The following is a 21,720-nucleotide window of genomic DNA, read 5'->3' as shown; positions in this document are numbered from 1 at the left end:
ATGAGAATGTACTGTACTGAAAGGCATTAAAGAAAAACAAAATCAGCTGATGTGCTGAATTGTAGATTACAGAGAATTTTTTTAAGTACATAAATGTTTCAATTTTCAAAGAAACTGAAAGTGCTTATTTTCATATATCTCTATATACATTTCACTTTTGAAGTGTTAAGTAGCAAACCCATTTAGAAATCAAGAGAAAAGCAAAGGAGTGCTGTTTAATGCCTACTATTAGAGAAGTATTCACCATGAGACAGAATTTTGAACCTAAAGAAATTATGGATCATGATATATTTGTGCCTCAGGATTATTCTCTCCTTAAATGTATAGAAAGTACAGTTCCTGAGTTTCCATCATCTTCTATCCACTATTACTTATTACTAAAGAATCCATCACAATTTTAAAGTTGGAAGGGTCCTTTAAGATTATTCAGTCTGGGACGAGCGCAGTGGCTCACACCTGTAATCCCAGCACTTTGGGAGGCCAAGGCAGGAGGATTGCCTGAGGTCAGGAGTTGGAGACCAGCCTAGCCAACGTGGCAAAACCTCGTCTCTATGAAAAATACAAAAATTAGCCAGGTGTAGTGGCGGGCACCTGTAATCCCAACTACTCAGGAGGCTGAGGCAGGGAGAATTCCTTGAACCTGGGAGGCAGAGGCTCCAGTGAGCCAAGATCATGTCACTAAACTTCAGCCTGGGCAACAGAGCAAGACTCCATCTCAAAAAAAAAAAAAAAAAAAAAAAAGGAGCCCTCTCCCTCCCCCTCCCCCTCCCCTTCTCCTTCTCCCTCTCCCCACTGTCTCCCTCTCCCTCTCTTTCCACAGTCTCCCTCTGATGCCGAGCCGAAGCTGGACTGTACTGCTGCCATCTCGGCTCAGGGCACCCTCCCTGCCTGATTCTCCTGCCTCAGCCTGCTGAGTGCCTGTGATTGCAGGCGCGCGCCGCCACGCCTGACTGGTTTTCGTATTTTTTTGGTGGAGACGGGGTTTCGCTGTGTTGGCCAGGCTGGTCTCCAGCTCCTAACCGTGAGTGATCTGCCAGCCTCAGCTTCCCGAGGTGCCAGGATTGCAGAGGGAGTCTCGTTCACTCAGTGCTCAATGGTGCCCAAGCTGGAGTGCAGTGGCGTGATCTCGGCTAGCTACAACCTCCACCTCCCAGCCGCCTGCCTTGGCCTCCCAAAGTGCCGAGATTGCAGCCTCTGCCCGGCCGCCACCCCGTCTGGGAAGTGAGGAGCCTCTCTGCCTGGCCACCTATCGTCTGGGATGTGAGGAGCCCCTCTGCCTGGCTGCCCAGTCTGGAAAGTGAGGAGAGTCTCTGCCCGGCCGCCATCCCATCTAGGAAGTGAGGAGCGTCTCTGCCCGGCCGCCCATCGTCTGAGATGTGGGGAGCGCCTCTGCCCTGCCGCCCCGTCTGGGATGTGAGGAGCACCTCTGCCCGGCCGCAACCCCGTCTGGGAGGTGAGGAGCGTCTCTGCCCGGCCGCCCCTTCTGAGAAGTGAGGAGCCCCTCTGCCCGGCAGCCACCCCATCTGAGAAGTGAGGAGCCCCTCCGCCTGGCAGCTGCCCTGTCTGAGAAGTGAGGAGCCCCTCCGCCCAGCAGCCACCCCGTCTGGGAAGTGAGGAGCATCTCCTCCCGGCAGCCACCCCGTCTGGGAGGGAGGTGGGGGTCAGCCCCCGCCAGACCAGCCGCCCCGTCCGGGAGGGAGGTGGGGGGGGTCAGCCCCCCGCCCGGCCAGCCACCCCGTCCGGGAGGGAGGTGGGGGGTCAGCCCCCCGCCCGGCCAGCCGCCCCGTCCGGGAGGGAGGTGGGGGGTCAGCCCCCCGCCCGGCCAGCCGCCCCGTCCGGGAGGTGAGGGGCGCCTCTGCCCGGCCGCCCCTACTGGGAAGTGAGGAGCCCCTCTGCCCGGCCACCACCCCATCTGGGAGGTGTACCCAACAGCTCATTGAGAACGGGCCATGATGACAATGGCGGTTTTGTGGAATAGAAAAGGGGGAAAGGTGGGGAAAAGATTGAGAAATCGGATGGTTGCTGTGTCTGTGTAGAAAGAAGTAGACATGGGAGACTTTCCATTTTGTTCTGTACTAAGAAAAATTCTTCTGCCTTGGGATCCTGTTGATCTATGACCTTACCCCCAACCCTGTGCTCTCTGAAACATGTGCTGTGTCCACTCAGGGTTAAATGGATTAAGGGCGGTGCAAGATGTGCTTTGTTAAACAGATGCTTGAAGGCAGCATGCTCCTTAAGAGTCATCACCACTCCCTAATCTCAAGTACGCAGGGACACAAACACTGCGGAAGGCCGCAGGGTCCTCTGCCTAGGAAAACCAGAGACCTTTGTTCACTTGTTTATCTGCTGACCTTCCCTCCACTATTGTCCTATGACCCTGCCAAATCCCCCTCTGCGAGAAACACCCAAGAATGATCAATTAAAAAAAAAAAAAAAAAATTATTTAGTCTGGATAAGTTGGTAAAGAAACCTCAAGCACTGTCATACTGGGGGGAACAGGGATTTAGTTACACCTGGGGAAGCTTAAATCAAGGAAAGAAACAAGACAGCCTAGTCACAGGTTTGAAGGTCCTTCATGAAGAGGATTTTACCTGGTTCTGATGGCTACCAAGCAGTTATGCCAAGGCCAGTGAATGCAAAATTCAAGGAGTTAAGTTTGAGCTCAGTACTAGGAAGACCTTGCTAATATTTGGACTGCCTAATACAGGATGCATTCTTGGAAAGTGGGTCACACATTACTAGTATGTTCTAAAGTCAATTTGGCAGGAGTGTGCAGAGCAGTGCTTAACAAACTTTAATAGCCATTGGCATCACCTGAGCATCCTGTTAAGTTGCTCATTATGATTCAGCATGTCTAGGGCAGGGCCTGGTTATCTGCATTTCCAGCAAGCTCCCAAATCATGCCAAAAAAAAAAAAAAAAAAAAAATGCCAGTGCTGCTAGTCTGAAGCCCCTGCTTTGAGTGGCAAGAACTTAGGGTGAACAGGAACATTCGAATGTTACTTAAACCAGGGTTTCCCAAAGTATGGTCACTGTACAAAGTCTTCTAACTACATTATTTCAAGTCTTCAGCCCTGATTTTGAGGCAGATGATTAATAAATAGGTTAAGTGGTTATTAGCAGGGTTTTGTGAGTCCACACATTCAAATATCCAAAAACATGTTGTATCCTATACCCCCAAGGTCATACCCCAACCAGTAATTAATTTTGCACAATTCTAAAGAAGAGATGTTTCACTTCCATAGAAGAATGGTGACCTTATTCTGAGCTTGGAAAGTACTTAAATGCAAGTACTTTCCAATGTACTCAAATGTTAAGAGTAAGTAAATGTGCTCTGATGAAGAAAAGAATGAATGAATTTGTGATTTCAGTATACTACCATTAATGAAAATGTAGAATGCAAGAAAACATGGCTCTAAAGTAATTTTTCCAGGGATTTCTGTTAAAAAAATCATGTGTCTCTGAACGGGGCAGGGAAAGTCCCCTAAGGCCACAATTTGCAGTCTTCTTTTTCATTGTAGGGCTTTACATTATATTCCTAGCCCTGGAATTTCACTTCCCAACCACCTATACAAACTATAAGAATTTCTTAAAAGCTTTGAAGGTACTCGTTTATTGCTTGGTCATATTTTGCTCTGCTCCTCAACTGATCCAATAGATTTGGGCTTTCAATCAGTTCAAAACTCTCTGATGTCTTTCTTGGAGCAGTATGCTGATATCTGAATACATAGCCCTTCCTTACACTTGAAAGCATTCTTATGTTTTTCTCCCAGGGTAAATAAAACTACAACTAAGGGGGAACAAGTTTCTGTCTTTCCTGATTCTAAAAGTCCCCCTTCCAAAGAGTTTACTGTTTTAGTTTGCTTAAAAGTTATAAATAACATTTCATCTGATATTTGAAAGTTCTGTTTTCAAATACTTATTATGCCAATTTATTCTGAATAAGCCTGGATTATTCTGGCCCTTAGGAAATATCCTCTCCAATCTGATTTTTTTCCCTTACCTTTTCTGCTATTTTTAAAAGAAAGAAATGAGTTAGCTTAAGGGTGAACAATCAGATGAGCATATACCAAACCTTAAAATTCCCGTGTTGAAACTGTCCTGCTCTCCACAGCAAATGAAAATGTGACAACACATATACCACTATCAATCAGATGATTTCCTAGAGCTAAGTTACAAATATGAGGTGAATCTTAATTTAGGGCAACTTATAATTTATTATTACAAATAAATCAATATATATGATAGATTTTTTTATGAAATCAAACAATCCTAGATTTATTTCCTAAAACCAGTGGCTTGATCCTTAAGGCAAAGTGAATTTCAAAATCATTTCTTGCAAAATTTAACTCTGAATGTTTTCACTTTCTAGGGTAACTTTGTTGATTTCTTCAGTAAAGAATTTCTCACTGACTACTCTGTGCCGGACACTGTTTTAGGCTTTGGAGATACAGCAGCGAAGAAGAAAAACAGTTTACAGTTCATCAAGAAAGGCAGAAATTAACAAGTAGTTCACAAGTAATCATCAAGTTCCAATTGTAGGCTGACTAGGGACTGATCCAGATAGGGAAGGACAGGAAGTGTCTCTGAAGGATGAAGAGGAGTTAATCAGATAAAACAGGGTAGAAAGAAAGAACATTCCAGGCAGAGGAAGAAGCATTTGCAAAGATTCTGAGGTGAGAATGAAAATGGTATACTCAAAGAACCGAGGCTGCAGATAGCAGGGGCGGTGATGAAAATAATAATAGCGCAGGCCAGGCGCGGTGGCTCACACCTGTAATCCCAGCACTTTGGGAGGCCAAGACGGGCAGATCACCTGAGGTCAGGAGTTCGAGACCAGCCTGGCCAACATGGCAAAACCCCGTCTCTACGAAAAATACAAAAAATTAGCCAGGCATGGTGGCAGGCGCCTGTAATCCCAGCTACTCGGGAGGCTGAGGCAAGAGAAACGCTTGAACCCGGAGGCGGAGGTTGCAGTGAGCTGAGATCTCACCACTGCACTCCAGCGTGGGAGAAAGAGCAAGACTCTGTCTCAAAAAAATAAATAAATACAAATAAGAAAAGAAAATAATAGCTAATCTTTTTTGCACACTTACTACATTCCAGGTTTCACAGACACAAACTCATATAATCCCCACAATAGCACTGAGATGGAGATGTGCACTACTATTCTGACTCTACAGAAAAGGAGACTGAGACCTAGAGAAGTTAAATGACTTGCCCAAGGTCTTAAGCTAAAAGGCATCAAGGCTGGTTTGCTCTTAGGCAGTTTGCTGCCAGGGTCCTTATTCCCAACCTGTAAGCTTCCCAAGAGTGAGATCAACTTGAAGCTTTCCTCATGTTCAAAATTCATTCTGTTAATTTTCAATTTGCACAGAATGACATCATGAAATATTAGGTGTGCCTAATAATAGCTTCAGTCTCATTCCCAGAATCTTGATAAATGTATGGCTCCTAGTTGTGATCTATTTCATTAGGAAATATTATGCATATTTATCACAAGAACATTAATAGAGGTCCAAATGTTAATTTAATAAATGCCCATGAGCTCATTACCAAAAATAACCATCTCTTCTGAAAGATATTTTTAAACTAGATTTATGGTCCCTTCCCTACCCCCATTCCTCTCCTCCCAGTATCATGGATTTGATACATAGTCAGTCCCCTTTTTATATATACACACAAAAACACATACCCACACATACATATTCATAAACATTATAGAGTATATGATATTGTTTTAAGTGTTAACATTTGAATAGCAAATACATAATATTCTGAAATTTGTGTATATCACTCTATATTTTTAATTTTTAGGTCTATCCATATGGTGCCTAAAGATCTGGTTCATTCTTTTTAAATGCTCTATTCTATCAAACAAATACATCACAAATTTGTACATTTCTTGGAGTAGAAATTAGGTTGTTTTCAGAGACTTGATTATCTAAATGTCATTTTGGAGCCAAATCACTTTTTGCCAATCTGGTAAAAACAGTTTACTAAGCTAGTGAATCGTACAAATTGCTAGAAATACTTTAGAATTGTCATTTCATTTTTAAATAGAATTTTTTTCTAAAACATAAACATGTTTTTGGTAGTTGAAGTCATGTAACATAAACCTTTGGTAGCTCAAGTCATCTGAAGATACCTAGATATTTAAAACACTATGAATCTCTGAAAAAGGAAATAAAACAGAAAAATATTTCCAGTTTATGTGAATCTATAATAACGCTGTTGAAAACAAAACATATTGAAGAGAAAGTAGATGCAGAAAATAGTCTTCTTACAACCAATTTCTCTGCCTGATAACCATACTGACGGGGCTGAAAAAATGAGCGCATTGAAGAAAGTAGATAAACAAACCAAGGTTTCTCTGGAATGCTTTGTTCTGTGTTCTGGCCAGAAAATAATCCAAGGCACAACCTTACAGGAAGGTTACCACATTGTTTTTAGAATCAAGGGACTGTGAAGTGCCTACCACATACCATAGACAATGTCTGATAAAGGGGACTATTAAACAGAGCATGAACGAGCCTGGTCTTTAGTCTTGAAGTGGTTAGACTTATAAATAATGTGACTATAAACAATGATCTACTTACATGAACGGGAAATGTTACCTCAAAGACATTGTAACAAGGTTTATTATCAAGTGTAAACTGAAATCTAGTTAACAAATATGTGAAGACTCAAATATCCTAATTATCCTGATGTGATTATATGAACGTATCAAACTATAACATGTGCCCCCAAAATACATACATATAATATGTAACAATAAGGAAATTAAAATAAAATAAATAATATTGCATAATTTTTAAAAATTAAAAAAATAATTTTGTTTTCACTGACAAAAATGTGAAGACTCATGTATGGAATTCTTTCACTGTTAACGTTATTTTCTATAAAGAAGAATCTGAGAAAACATTAAAAGGTAGACCTTTCAAAAGATGGATAACTATTTACTGACGACATTATTCACATTATGAAACAACCCAGTCTAGAAAATACAATACAAAATTCAAAGGGCATTTCTCTTCTGGGGCAGAGGGGAGAAGAAAAGTATCTTCTACAGAAGTGTACGCAATCCCCAAGAAGGTAAATTAAAAAAAAAAATCTGGGATCCCAATGAAAAACGTCACCCCAGTACACTGAGGGTTACAATGGAGTCTGTTTGGCCTCACTTTCACAACCTACTAGAACAATATTTTAGTACATTCCATAGCCAAGCTAAGGAGTTATGAGTTCTAGATCTCTGAAGCTTAAGAAATCCTCCTGGGCTTAGGAAAACGCTTCCAAGCTTCAGGAGGCACCCCTGAAATCAACTGAAATTCATATCACTAGCATAATAGTTTAGTGAGAAAACCGACCAAGCAGATGGAGCAGCCCTATCATTTGTTCATCTATCCATATATCCATGTATCCATCCATCTCAGCCCATCTCATCCATCCATCTATCCAACCAACCTATCTCATCCATCTATCCATCCAACCATCCATCACAGATCATTATACCCATCTATCACATGCCATGAAATCTCAGGGTGTAAGGACTGTCTGAGCCGAGAGAGTATGGATGTACTAAAGGCAAGCCCATGTAGTCACACATTTAAACACAGACAATAAAACATAACATACACATAACCCCTTGCTCTATCCCTGACCTCTGAACTACAAAGTGTACTGTTTTATATTTTTTCAATTACATAAAATGTGCATTATATATAATATATAATTAGCCTAAAACTCCCTCCTCCAAGGGCAAAATACTTCCCAGTATAAACAACAGGAGCTAGAAGCTGAAAGAGGCTTAACAAGAGAATTAAGAATGTCAAATAGACCAGAAACCAAAACTAGGATTACCTAAACTTCTGAAAGTTGGTGATTTTTAAAAATGTCTTGAAGACTTTCCCATAGTTGCTAGCAATACTCCACTGCTTCTGAACAGAAAAGAAAGGGACAGTTGAAGAATGTACATCCACTCTAGGCTGAGGACATTAAAGACCAAAGGACAGTCTGTGCTAAGAGGATTTAAAAGAAATGCCACCAGCAGAGTCCCTAGGTCCCAAAGTAAGAACACAGGAACTGGCCTGAGCCTAGAGAGTCACTCTGGGGACTTCACAACAGTACTGTCCTTGTGATTCCCCTAACACCAGAAACTCAGCCCAAAATAAAAAACAGATAAGTTCACAGGCGCAGTGGCTCACGCCTGTAATCCTAGGACTTTGGGAGGCCAAGGCGGGTGGATCACCTGAGGTCAGGAGTTTGAGACCAACCTGACCAACATGGTGAAACCCCGTCTCTACTAAAAATACAAAAATTAGCTAGGCTTGATGGCGAGTGCCTGTAATCCCAGCTACTCAGGAGGCTGAGGCAGGAGAATCACTTGAAACCCAGAGGCAGAGGTTGCAGTGAGCTGAGATCACACCACTGCACCCCAGCCTGGGTGACAGAGCAAGACTCCATCTCAAAAAATAAATAAATAAATAAAATTTAAAAAAAAAACTTGTAAGGCAGTTTAAAGACGATCTTTCAATGAGTAAGGAACATCCCATGTCTAGTATGTTCTGCATGGTTCCCTATTACTAACCAAAGTCTAATTGTTGGGCTGCTTTTTAAACTGAGGGCTTTTCTATTTTATCAAAGAAGAAGGAATCTTTGATATGCCAAAGTTCAGCATAATGAAGCCTTTATTTACAACATGCCACACTATTTGGAAAATCAGGATTTCATTTAAAAAATAAAGTGAGCTGATTTTTTTTTTCCTATCAAAGATGTTTTTGGGGCCAAAGGAACTGGGAAAAACTGGACACCAGAGGTGTGGCCCCAATCTGGTCTGGGAGGATGAATAAGAACACTTCAGCAGAGACCCAGGCAAGGTGCAGAAGGGCAGGTCTGCAAGGCTCAACCTGGAGCATGTCAGGAAGCAAACTGGCTCAATCTCAAAGTGTAGTAAAGAGCAGAGTCAAGAAATGAAGAAAAACCAATATAATGATAATGAAACTTGTCTGCCCCCAGGGCACATCACAGACAGGGAGTAAGCAGAAGCAAGAGAGGCAGTTTGTGAGTCAGTTTAGAGAGCTACAGCTTGGACAGGGTGTAGCCACTACTCAGTTGGGCCATCTTCAAGACCAAGAACCAAGTGTACTCAGGGGATGCAGAGAAGAGGGATCAGTACCATGGCAGAACCTCTGTATTAGTGCCTAGGACTGCTGAAACAAAGTGCCACATACTGGGTAGCTTAAAACAACAGATATTTAATGTCTCACAGTTCTGGAGGCTAGAAGTCTGAAATCAAGGTGTTAGCAGGGCCATGCTCCCTCTGAAAACTGTTAGAGAGGAATCTTTCCTTGCCTCTTCCTAGCTTTGGCTCTGCCACCAATCTTGGGCATTCCTTGGCTTGTGGATGCATCACTACAATTCTCTGTCTTCACGTGGTGTTCTCCCGTGTTTCTGTCTTCACCTGGACACTAATCATATTGCATTAGGGACCCACCCTACTCCAGTGTGACCTCATCTTAACTAATTACATCTGCCATGACTCTATTTCCAAATAAGGTCACAATCTGAGGTACTGGGGATTAGGACTTCTAAATATCTCTTGGAGCGGTGGGGGGGGGGGGGGGCACAACTGAACCAATTACACCCTCGTTGGGGTGCCCAAGGCTAACCCTCAGCCAGACGGATACTAATGTCCTAGGTCATTCAGAATACCAGGCGCTAATTAATGTGAAAGAGAAACAGGAAAGAATTAATCTATGGTGGCAAAAGTCAGAGTAGTGGTTACATGTGACTAGTAATAGTGACTGGGTGGGAACACATGGTACCCTTCTGGAGGGCCTGTATTGTCCTATTTCTTCATCTGGAGGCAGCTTGCCTGGGTGCATTCACTGTAAGGAAATTTATTGAACTATACTTATATGCTTTGTGCACTCCTCTGTATGTCTGATATATTTCCATAAAAACTTTACAAAACATTAGAGAAGATGGAGCTATCCAAGAAATAGGGGTCTTGGAAGCCCAGCTAGGACCTCAGGGAGGGGCATTATCTGGGAGGAGTTACACAGCCAGGAGTTGGCAGCTTAGCCCTGCGGGTTCAGACACTTGACCTGTCTGTTCACCTGAGAAGCAGAATTCTTAAGAGGCTGCTTTATAACTGGAAATGCTGAAGTAATTCATTTAAATTTTAAAAAAAAAATTGGGCCAGGCACAGTGGCTCACTCCTGTAATCCTAGCACTTTGCGAGGCCAAGGTTGATGGATCGCTCTGAGCTCAGGAGTTGGAGAACAACCTGGGCAACATGGCGAAACCCCATCTCCACGAAAAATACAAAAAAAAAAAAAAAAAATGAGCCAGGCATAGTGGCTCACATCTGTGTTCCTAGCTACTCCAGAGGCTAAGGCTGGAGGATTGCTTGAGCTGGGAAGCAGAGGTTGCAGTGAGCCAAGATTGCACCACGATATTCCAGCCTGGGCGACAGAGCAAGACCCTGTCTCAGAAAAAAAAAAAAAACAAAAGAGCCTGGCATGGTGGCTTATGCCTGTAATCCCAGCACTTTGGGAGGCTGAGTCGGGCAGATCACCTGAGGTTGGGAGTTTGAGACCAGCCTGACCGACATGGACAAACCCCGTCTCTACTAAAAATACAAAAAAATTAGCCGGGCGTGGTGGCACATGCCTGTAATCCCAGCTACTTGGAAGGCTGAGGCAGGAGAATCGCTTAACCCAGGAGGCGGAGGTTGCAGTGAGCCAAGATCGCGCCACTGCACTCTTGCCTGGGCAACAAGAGCAAAACTCCATCTCAAAAAGAAAAAAAAAAAAAAAGAAAGAAAGAAAAAGAAAAATATAAGGGCCAAGAAGTCTGTATATTTGAATCAGTAGATTGGCAACTTCTATAGGCAAATCCATGAGTGATAATTAAAAAGTTGTTTAGTAAGCATGGACCCCTCAATAAGGTTATGATTTCCCCTGCACAGTGCTGCAAATATGCTGATATTCTGCTTTGCTCTGTTTTCCTAACCTCCTTGCAGACCTCTCCCCGACATTCCACTTTCAGGCTAATTAAAGTTCAAGTAAGTTATAGAGTTGTTTCTTTCACATCTAATTCTTCTCTGGGAATTTTAAGCTCTTGTGGTTAGGGTGTTTTGGGTCCTAATGCTTAATTTCCAAGGAAGAGGAAACACCACAAAAAGACAGAGTTAAAATCTACTGGACAACACTCAAACTTAGAAAACATATTTTTGGAGTAAAAATGTAAAATTTTTTAGAGCTAAATATTAACATCAGTTATTGCATAAGCTATGAATAACACATTGATATATCAAATCAAAGGAGTGGAGAGGGGAAGGAAGCCAAAACTTAATTGCAATGCCAACAAAGAAATACAAACCAAATATTGATGAAAATGTATTTGTACATTATCATACACATAATTGTGTAAAATGAAGCTGTGAATAGAAAGCACTTGGCTTTCTACTGTGTAAAATATATGAAGAAGGTACTGAAAGGTTCGAGGCCACACATTTGTAGTGATCCTCTTGACTCTTCTCATTGGATGTCTCAATCCCATCAAATCCCATCTCTACTATCAAACTTCATACAGAATCCCCCACCTCAAAAGTCACAAATGACACTTCACATTTCTATCCTTCACTCAAGTTATTAAAAGTGAGAGTGCTAAATATCAATTATATATTACCTTAACTAATGTTTCCATCATATTCTGGTGACAACAGCAATTGGAAGGAATGTATTACATGCCATATTGTAAGCCCCAAGTCCAAGTTTAGAAGCAACATGTAGAATTTACCTGTTATAAATTGTTTATATAGACCTACCTCCCTAAGTGCCTTATAGAGAGATATAAATGTATAAGCCATAGGCCTCTAAGTCTGATCCAGCTGGCTCCTATGGCCTGTCCTGCCTCATCTCCTGAAATGCTTGACTCTTGACTCATCTCCTGAAATGCTTGACTCTAGTAACACCAAACTTTGTGCACTTCTCAATCCTTCTTGGCAGTTTCATGTCTCAGCGCCTTTGGTCATACTGTTCCTGCTGCCCGGAATGTTCTCCCTCTCCTCTCACCCTGCCCCCCAATTCCCCTCCCACAACATTCCCACTCCCCAATATAAATTGGAATAATCAGTTAGGATTCTGTTCTCCAAGGAGGACTTCCCTTTCTATCTCTACCCTGCATCTGGATGATGACACAGGAGTCCAAGAAAGCATATGTAAAGCTGTTTCAAGATCAGAGATAACTACAGTGTTCCTATGTTTTGAACCATAAAAAAAAAAAATCTCAGATTTCAAGAACATTCGGAGAGAACGGCTTTTGCTCCTTAAGCCTAGTTTATTCTGAAAAATTCATAGCTCTATTCAACCTACAGATTTTCTTTCCCTAACTCCACTTGAAAGCATATGTACATACATGCATGCACACACACACACACACACACACACACACACTGAATCCCTCTACTATATGTCCATGGATCCCTTTATAATAGCAGAGTACTTGGCATATGATAGATGCAAAGTATTTGTTGCTATTCGCTGAAGAATGATGAAAGAAATATAATAACATAGGTAGCTTAACATAGTCCAAAGGGAAACCAGGTGCTAAGAGGAAACAGACCTGAGAAAAAATTAGAGGTATATAAGAACAATCAGAAAGGGTTTCTGGGGAAAGTCAATTTTTAACTAATTGAGGAAGAATAGAATTGTCATAATAGCTATAAAAACAGAGTTATAATAGTAATAGTGGCAGATAACACTGATTAAATATTTGATATTTGGCAGAAACTATGCTCAAATATTTGTATGTGTTTTTTTCATTATCACAATTACTGTGATGTGGATATTATTTCAAATTTATAGATAAGGAAAGTAAGGCTCAGAGAAGTTAGGCTATTTGTTCAGAGTCATGCAGTGATAAATTATGAAGCTGGAAACTGAACACATGTTATAATCTGGCTTAGATGGGAGAGTGTGGAGGGGAAGGAGAATGGCACTGAGTGTCAAAGAACAGCCTGAGCTGAAGCACTAGGAGACCTGCGTGGCTACAGGGTCAAACAGGACAATAAAAAGAAAGTTAGCAACATAAGATGGCAAAAAACCTCAAAAATCAGTGGGAGAAATTCTCTGGATTTTTAAGCAGAAAAAAAATAATGAAAATCATTGATGGTCATAATTAGAGAGCTTGAATATAAGATTTTTGTAAGAATATGATTTTTTATTCTATGACTAAAGCAGAAGAACCATACACATCAAATTTGTAAAAAAAAAAAAAAAGTTTTTTGCAATAAGAGAGCCAGATTTGTCCTCCAAAAAATTCAGTGTGTGCAAAATATTTATAGTTACTTGGTGATCAGAAAACACACATATCTCCTTACATCCCGTTTATCAAAAAATCCAATTATTTATCATTTAATTGTAGCATATCTGGGATAAAAGAATAATAATTAGCTAAATCACTTCGACATCTACCTGAAATATTGGCTTTAAATATTAAAAATATTTTGACAGCAATGTCCTTTATCTCACAAGATCACTTACAACAGAAAGTTCCTTTAATTACCACAATCTATCAATTAAATAAGATTATAAATTACATTTAATTGCTGTTCTAAAATGTAGTTGAAAAATTCATTTGTACCCTACTTGAATGCCTGGATTATCTATCACCTCACTGCTCTCATCTAACTGCAACTGCTTAACCCATCTTACAGTTTTTAAATGCAATGAGTTATCCACAAAAAAGATGGAATTAAAAAAATAAAATCTACAATCTCCTTTTATTCTTTGGCCCTATGCTAACCATAGAAAAGGTACACATTCCCTATATCTGCTTCCTCCACCCCTTAATACATTAAGGACTCTTACATATTAGAGTTGCATAAGAGTTTAATAAAAGCATTTGAGACTTCCTTCTAGGTTTCCTGCCTAAATATTTGTAATGGAATATTTCCTAAGCTGAAAACCCCACTAAGAGGTCAGAAGCAACAGGCTGATACCTCTTAAGACTAAAATCTAATGGTATGGGAAAGGTGATTTCATAGAATCAGCTCAAAGACAAGAGGTCTGTGTTTATATGGCATTTTGCATGGGTTTTTTGGGGGGTTTTTTTGTTTGTTTTCTGTCTCAATTTCCTTCAAGTCAAGTCTGCTACTGGTTATTTCTCGTCTTCTGCTAGCTTCAGGCTTGGTTAGCTCTTGCTCCTCTAGTTTCTCTAGATGTGATGTTAGGTTGTTAATTTGGGATCTTTTTGAATTTTTGATGTAGGCATTTAGCACTATAAACTTCCCTCTTAGCAGTGCTTTAGCTGTGTCCCAGAGATCTGGTATACTGTATCTTTGTTCTGATTAGTTTCAGAGAACGTTTTGATTTCTGCCTTAATTTCACTGTTTTCCAAAAAGTCATTCAGGAGCAAGTTCTTTAATTTTCATATAATTGTATGGTTTTGAGTTATTTTCTTAGTATTGATTTCTATTTTTATTGCGTTGTGGTCTAAGAGTGTCGTTGGTATGATTTTGGTTTTTTTGAATTTGCTGAGGATTGTTTTATATCCATTTGTGTGGTTGGTTTTAGAGTATGTGCCATGTGCAGATGAGAAGAATGTATATTCTGTCATTTTGTGGTGGACAGTTCTGTAGATGTCTATTAGGTACATTCTGTCAAGTTCAGGTCCTGAATATCTTTGTTAGTTTTTGGCCTTGATTATCTGTCTAATACTGCCAGTGGGGTGTTAAAGTCTCCCACTGTTATTGTGTGGAAATCTAAGTCTCTTCATAGGTCTTACCTTGTGAATCTGGGTGCTCCTGTGTTGGCTGCATATATATTTTGGATAGTTAGGTCTTCCTGTTGAATTGAACCCTTTATCATTATGTATTGCCCATCTGTATTAGTTCATTCTCACACTGCTATAAAGAAATACCTGAGTTTGGGCACAGTGGCTTATGCCTGTAATCCCGACACTTTGGGAGGCCAAGGCAGGAGGACTGCTTGAGCCCAGAAGTTCAAAACTAGACTGGGCAACTCAGTGAGACCCCGTCTCTACAAATAATTTTTTAAAAAATCAGCCAGGTGTGGCGGTGTGTATCTGCAGTCCCAGCTACCTAGGAGGCTGAGATGGTAAGATTGCTTGTGCCCATGAGGCTGAGGCTGCAGTGAAGAATGATTGTGCCACTGCATTTCAGCTTGTTTAACAGAGTGAGACCCTATCCAAAAAAAAAGAAAAGAAAGAAAGAAAGAAATACCTGAGACTAGGTAATATAAAAAGCAAAGAGGTTTAATTGGCTCACGGTTCTTCAGGCTGTACGGAAAGCATGACTGGGAGGCCTCAGGAAACTCACAGAAGTCTCCTGGCAAAAGGTGAAGGGGAAGCAGGCACATCTTACATAATTGGAGTAGGAGGAAAGGCGGCGGGGGGCGGCGGGGGAGGGGGGGTTGCTAAACAACCAGATCTTGTAAGAACTCACTCAGTATCAGAAGAACAGCACCCAGGGGGATGGTGTTAAACGATTAGAAACTGCCCCCCATATCCAATCACCTCCCATCAGGCCCCACCTCCAACACTGAGGATTACAATTGAATATGAGATTTGGGTGGGGGCACAGATCCAAACCATATCACTATCTTTGTCTTTTGTGGTTTTTGTTGGTTTAAAGTCTGTTTTGTCTAAAATTAGAATAGCAACCCCTGCTTTTTTCTGTTTTCCATTTGCTTGCCAGACTTTTCTCCATCCCTTTACTTTCAGCCTTTGGATATCATTGAATGTGAGATAGGTCTCCTGAGGTTTCAGGTTTTATGCCACTGTGTTAATCAGAAAAGCCATAATTTAGTTGTTTTGTATGTTAGTTAAGTATGTGAGTTAACAATGGGCCAAAGAATCTCAAAAATAATTTTCTCTCTAAAAATTGTGCCAAGCCTCCCTAGATACTAATAGAGTGGTGATGATGAGACATCTTGAAATCAAAGGACAAGAGGATAAAAGGAATACTGTATAGGCGTCTCTGAGCTCTGCCTGTCTTTGTGATATTCCTGTGCTCTACCCTAGGGAAAAGAGAGGGGAAATCAGTTATGGTAAATTAGTAGAAAGAAGAAAAGGCAACTAAGGGTAGAAATTTGTGTGTTTATGTGTGTGAGAGAGAGAAAGAGACAGAGAGACAGGAAGGGGCCGCGTGTGGTGGCTCACGCCTGTAATCCCAACACTTTAGGAGGCCGGAGTGGGCAGATCACCTGAATTCAGGAGTTCAAGACCAGCCTGGCCAACATGGCAAAACCCCATCTCTACAAAAAAAAATACAGAAAGTAGCCAGGTGTGGTGGTGCATGCCTGTAATCCCAGCTACTTGGGAGGCTGAGACAGGAGAATCACTTAAATTCAGGAGGCAGAGGTTTCAGTGAGCGGAGATCGAGCCACTGCACTCCAGCCTGGGTGACAGAGCAAGACTCCACCTCAAAAAGAAAGAAAAAGAAGAGACAGGAAAGCCTGTCATGACTGGGTGAAGACTGAATTAGGCTCTCATTAAAAATCTCCAGGCATGCCAATTCTAACTAGAATACAATTCAAACTCCACAAAATCTGCCTTCCTATCTTACTGACTACATCTCCTCCCACTCCGTCTTTTGCACTCTTCTTTAACTACATATTGTCTTAACCACTCTCTTCTCACACTGCACCTTCTGTTTCTCAAACAACCCAAATTCACTCATGCCTCATGTAGTTGTATCTCATTTTTTGACTCTGCCCCCCATAAAACATAAGCTCTGTAAGAGCAGGGGCTTTGCTGTGTCCAACACGGCACGCTCCCAACCCCACCCACAAGAACATCTCTTGTTACATGGTGGACACTCAGTGAATGTTGGTTGACCATTAGGGAAGTCCCACCTCATGGATGACCACATGGAATATCACCCAAAGTCCACTGAAAAAAACACTTTCTGCTCCCTTGTTGCCCCCATCTTTCAGCATAGTGACTCTGACCCACAGCCATAACAACTCCATGCCTGCTTCCACAACCTGTGGAAGGTGAGAATAACCCAGCCACCTCTGGAGGAATCTCCAGCTTCCTTGCCATCTCCTCTTCTGGGGGCCTTGTTCTCATCAGGTCCTAAAGATCTTTCCATTCCCAACCAAATAAAAAGTAAATCAATGTTTAAACCATCTTTCAAAGCCCAGCACTAAATACATTGCTAAGTATACAATGATGCTATCTGTATACTTTGTCTTAGGCTAAGCATATAAGAAGGGGAAAGAGAGAATGGGGGAGAAGATAACTTTTCACTCAGCTTTTCAATGTTTTTAAGAAAATCTCCTAAGGGCTAGGTGCTTTCCTTTCCCTCTATCTCAATGGTCCAGGAAGAGGAAGGCCCCTGGTCAGATACAAAAGTTTGTGGCAGTAAAAGGGTAAACTGGACAATCCTCCTAGATGACCAAAAGCTCTCCAAGAAAAAGAAACATGAGCACAAGGAAGAAAACCAGGTCTTACTGATCCTGTTATCTTTTACTTTCATAACCTCACTGCCAGAATCTCAGCACTTCTTAGCCTGATTATACGACAGTCAAGTTCCTGACCAAGTCTGAGACACTGCAGCTGATTCAGTGCTGAGGTGTGTCACCATCAGGGGAAAGAACTCCAGCTACCCTACAATGGTGAGGGAATTGTGTTTCTGACACCCTGATATGGAATTGTAAATACAATTTCCTACCAAAACACTATAATATCCAATGTATACATTCTATTCCATGCATCAAGCTCACTCCAAATCAAAATCCATTTTAACCCCTAAGGGTTAAATTGGAAACTGTGATGTGTGATGTGTGCTATTATCCATCACAGTTGGGACAGACAGGAGAGAATGTTTCATTTCAACCGTGAGGGCGGGGATGTAACCCTGGGAAAACCTCTTCCAGGTAACATATAGCTTGAGTAGGAGCTTCAGTGAAAATGTATTCAGAAAGGAAAGAACTTTTGGAATATGCCAATTGAAGACAGCATAAACTCCTAGATTTCACCAGACCCTGCTCACCTAAGTGACACATCAGAGATGTGCAGAAGATAGAAGGTGCCTGGCTGGTGAAAGTTTAAAGCTGTCACAAGGAAGGCAAAGTACGCAGACCACCTATTCAAAAAGCCCAGCCTGGGGATAACTAGAAAGGCATATTCAGACCAAGGTATATATAAATGGAGGATATGCCAGGCAAAGGAGAAAGATATGCACAGGAAATGGAAGAATTTGTGCAGAATGTATACTGCAGAGGATTCCTGGGATGGTGTAGGCAGAGGTAGAGTCAAACCTTTATGTGAGCCACTGCAACTCAACCTAAGGCAATCTTGGTTTTTTAAGCTATAAAATGGGGCTAAAAATTCCTTTCTTGCAGGAGTTTTGTCAGGAAGATTAAATAAAATAGCATATGGAAACACACCAAAAATCAGAGTGGGTGCCAAATAGGAGTTCCATGCTTCCTTCACCTTCTCAATAAGCATCACCTAAAATGCATGCTAAACAGATCTCTGGTCACCACTCCTGGATGGAAGCACAATTTCCATGGAAGCCATCTGGCAGTCTGCATGGTTAGCAGATGATGCTTATCAGGGAAATGCGGGAAACATGGCATTACTCACGTCTTCTTCCATAAGGTTCCACATGATGTGGAACACAGAAATGTCTCCAACAGAAGAAAACTGCTGTGAAACCCAGTCGTCTGCCACTGAATAAGAACACCTACGATTTACAATTTCACAGGAGACAGACTAATGTTTTTAAATGGTATGTCTCTTAATGGTATTATTCTGTCAATACTGTCTATTCTTCAGCCTCAAAGGTTTTTTATTATTATTATTGATATAGGGCATAAGAACAAACTATCTCCAACAAATCTACTGAAATGTAGTCAAAATTGCAGTCCCATTTTACTGCACCATGTAAACAACATATGGTGCAAGCTGGGACTGAGACATTGAGGAACTATAGTAAAAATACAATTCAAGGAAAGCGACATCACAAGGAATGAAGATCTCCCCTCCCAGTCTACATGACCACGAGAACAGCTTAGGAAACCAGACCAATGCAACACTTTCTAGAAAAATTATCTTCTTATAAGCAAAGTTGCCATTATCCAAAGACCCTCTGTGGAATTTGGCCTTACTCAGAGACAATAAACTAAATAACAGTCTAAGGGCATCGTTTTTCGCAGATCTTGGTATGAAAAGAGTTCTTAGTGAAACAAAAAGGAAGCAACATAAACCAACTTGCAAATGTCAAATCGGCATGCTTTCAAACGGAAAATAACCTGGCAGCCTGAGCAGATCTTCCCAAATATTTAACATCTCCCTGTAAATAAAAAGACAGTTTTATGGTCTGCAGCTAGGTGAGGAAGATTGAGGACCGGAAAGTCAAACATTCGGGCTAGCCCAAAAGAGGTGGACCCGAAGAGTTACGAGGTTCAAAGGTCAGCGTGGACACGAGACCACAGACCACGAGGAGCTTTCAGCAGATCTACAGTTTCCTTAACTATCCACCTACTCACAGCACCCAGCTGGTCCTCGTAAGGCAAGTGGGACTTACGACTTTAGACTCGGTGTGATTTCTGATACACTAGCAGTCACCATGTTATTTTCATCCCTACCCCCACACACTGTTTTTAAACATTACCTTTCAACAGCAACCTCTTCTCCCCCGCCTGCTCCTCCCCACTGCCCCCGCCAACCCTCGCTACTGAAAAATCCTAAAAGAAGGTGCTTTGGGTTTGTTTTTGGTTTCTGGGCGTCGCTTTTTATAGGTTTTCTTTTAAGCCAAAATAACAGCACACAAGAAAGAGGCTTGAGATTGCCGGGATCTCCGGAGCCGGCGGCCTCAAAATGACAAGTTGCTTCTCCCTTATCTTGAAAATTAACAGCAGCCCAAACACTGCTATTTACTCACCGTCCTCCTTTCTCCTCAACTGCCTCGGAGCTTGTTTTGTTAGGTCTAGTTCCATTGTGGAGGGAAAAAGGGTTTCTCGAAAAACTTTATACGGTAAGAGACCAGAACCTTCCAGACCCCTCAACCCTTCTCGCGTACAGACCCTTTTACAAGAAAACAATAGTGAACGAGGAGCTGGACACTCCTCTTGGCTTCCCAATTGCACAGCCTCGCCGGTGATTCGACAAAAGAGGGTCCCAGAGCAGATTATCTCGGCCCCCGCGTCTCCTGGGCTTACCCGCGAGGCTGCGCGTCCCTCCCGCCCTTCACTGGGGCTCCAGGATCCCCGGGTGCCCTCTCGGCGGTGGCTGCGGCGCACGCCGGCTGGCTCGCGGGTCCCAGCGCCCATGGTCCCTTTACGCCTCCGCACGCCACCTCCTTGGTGCTGGCAGGATATGTGGAGGGGCAAACAGCGCTCCGTGTCCCCACCCCCAACCCTGAGGCTCAGAGGCTGCAAAGCCGGAGGGTCGGGGCAGCACAGACCCCAGGCCGTCCGGACCCCGGCCCAGGACCGGTCTTCCCGCACCCCCAATCTCCCTCACCCGCGCAGTGCAAACCCGCAGCGAAGCCGGCCGGCAAGAGTGACCCGCCGAGGCCCAGGAGCGACGACCGCAGGGGCGCACCGGGCTCCGCGACCTGGGGGGCCGCTGCTCCAGCCGGCTGCTGCCTCTCTCGCGGCGCCTGCCGCATCGGGCCGCAGAAGCCCGAGGCCGGCAGAAACCAAAGGAAGGTGGCGCGGGCCAGGGGCGGCGCGGGCACGATTCCTTCCCTGCGGATCTGGCGGGGGAGCAGAGGAGGGAGCAGCCCTGCCCGGAGTCTCAGGCTCCCGCCAGCCCCGATCCCGGGCGACTGCGCCGAGCGCCTCCGGAGTCGCGGGAAGCTCCTCCTGCTCCGTGGCTGGCGCCAGTTGCACGGTGGCCGCCCCCAAATTCGAGGGGGAAGGTGCAAAGTGGTGGGAGGCTGCGGGTCTCCCGGAGGGTGAGGCGTTGGGGACCAGGCGGGAGCACAGCCGAACCCCTACCTTTCGGGCGGGGCGGACACCAGCCGCGCGCCCTCGCCGGGCGCCGGGACCGGAAAATCACCGCGAAGGGAGGGACGAGGAAAGGCGGCGGGTGGCTTCAGGACAAGGTAGGAGGATCGATTTCCACAGCCAAGAAGACACTCCCATCCCGCCCTGGTTTGTTTGGAAAGCTGCAGGAGCTAAAGTGAGGGGTGGCCGGGTACTCCCCTTCCCCGCCCGGCTGGCAGGCGGCAGAAGTAAACACTGAGGCTTGTGGCGCCGCGGACTGACTGTGACACAAGGCTCAGCAGAAGGTTTGGTCCCTATCAGAAGGGGAGGAGTGTTCAGAGAGCTCCTGAATTCCGGGGCTCTGCCCTTCAAGGGCAAATGTGTTCGTACTTTTTATCTTTTGAAGGAGATAATTACTTTAGGGAGAACGAAGGTGGAACGTGCTTTTTGCGTTTTCTTTTCTCTCCATAGGAAAAACCCTACGTTATTAATGTCCTCTTACTTGGATGGCTCTGAATACTTTTTAAAATGTGTTTGTCAAATAATTCCTTGTCTAGAAACATTCAAGTCATAGCTCCAACCTTTGGGCCCTGAGCAGTGTAATCACGTGCCGTCAATTGACCCCAGAGAGAAGACCCACGGACTTGGATGTAATTCAAAGTTGGCAATGTGTCACGAACTGGAACAAAGTCCTTCATCTGTGATGGGCTTTCTGGTATTTGTCTTTCTGTTTTTTTGTTGTTGTTGTTGTT

General features: G+C 43.2%; 1 protein-coding gene across 33 annotated transcripts in view; it reads right to left on the bottom strand.

Moving 5' to 3' along the window:
* The window catches only part of ST3GAL6 (ST3 beta-galactoside alpha-2,3-sialyltransferase 6), a 64,939-nt gene extending 43,589 nt beyond the window's left edge, over positions 1-21,350 (bottom strand). For 3 of the 33 annotated variants that reach the window (XR_010155046.1, XM_016939898.4, XM_063805124.1), the window contains exon 1: positions 19,921-20,989. Coding sequence is in view for 5 of the 33 variants with exons in the window: in XM_016939898.4 (XP_016795387.2) it covers positions 19,921-20,308 (388 nt within the window). In the remaining 28 variants the exon portion in view is untranslated. Of the gene's footprint in view, positions 1-19,920 lie in introns of all 33 variants that reach the window. The other 30 variants (XM_063805126.1, XM_063805143.1, XM_063805136.1 and 27 more) reach the window with 24 other exon arrangements.
* Positions 21,351-21,720: the final 370 nt, after the last annotated feature.

This window comes from Pan troglodytes, chromosome 2 (genome assembly GCF_028858775.2).
Source record: "Pan troglodytes isolate AG18354 chromosome 2, NHGRI_mPanTro3-v2.0_pri, whole genome shotgun sequence".
Classification (NCBI taxonomy): Eukaryota; Metazoa; Chordata; class Mammalia; order Primates; family Hominidae; genus Pan; species Pan troglodytes.
This window is presented reverse-complemented; position numbering and strand designations above follow the sequence as displayed.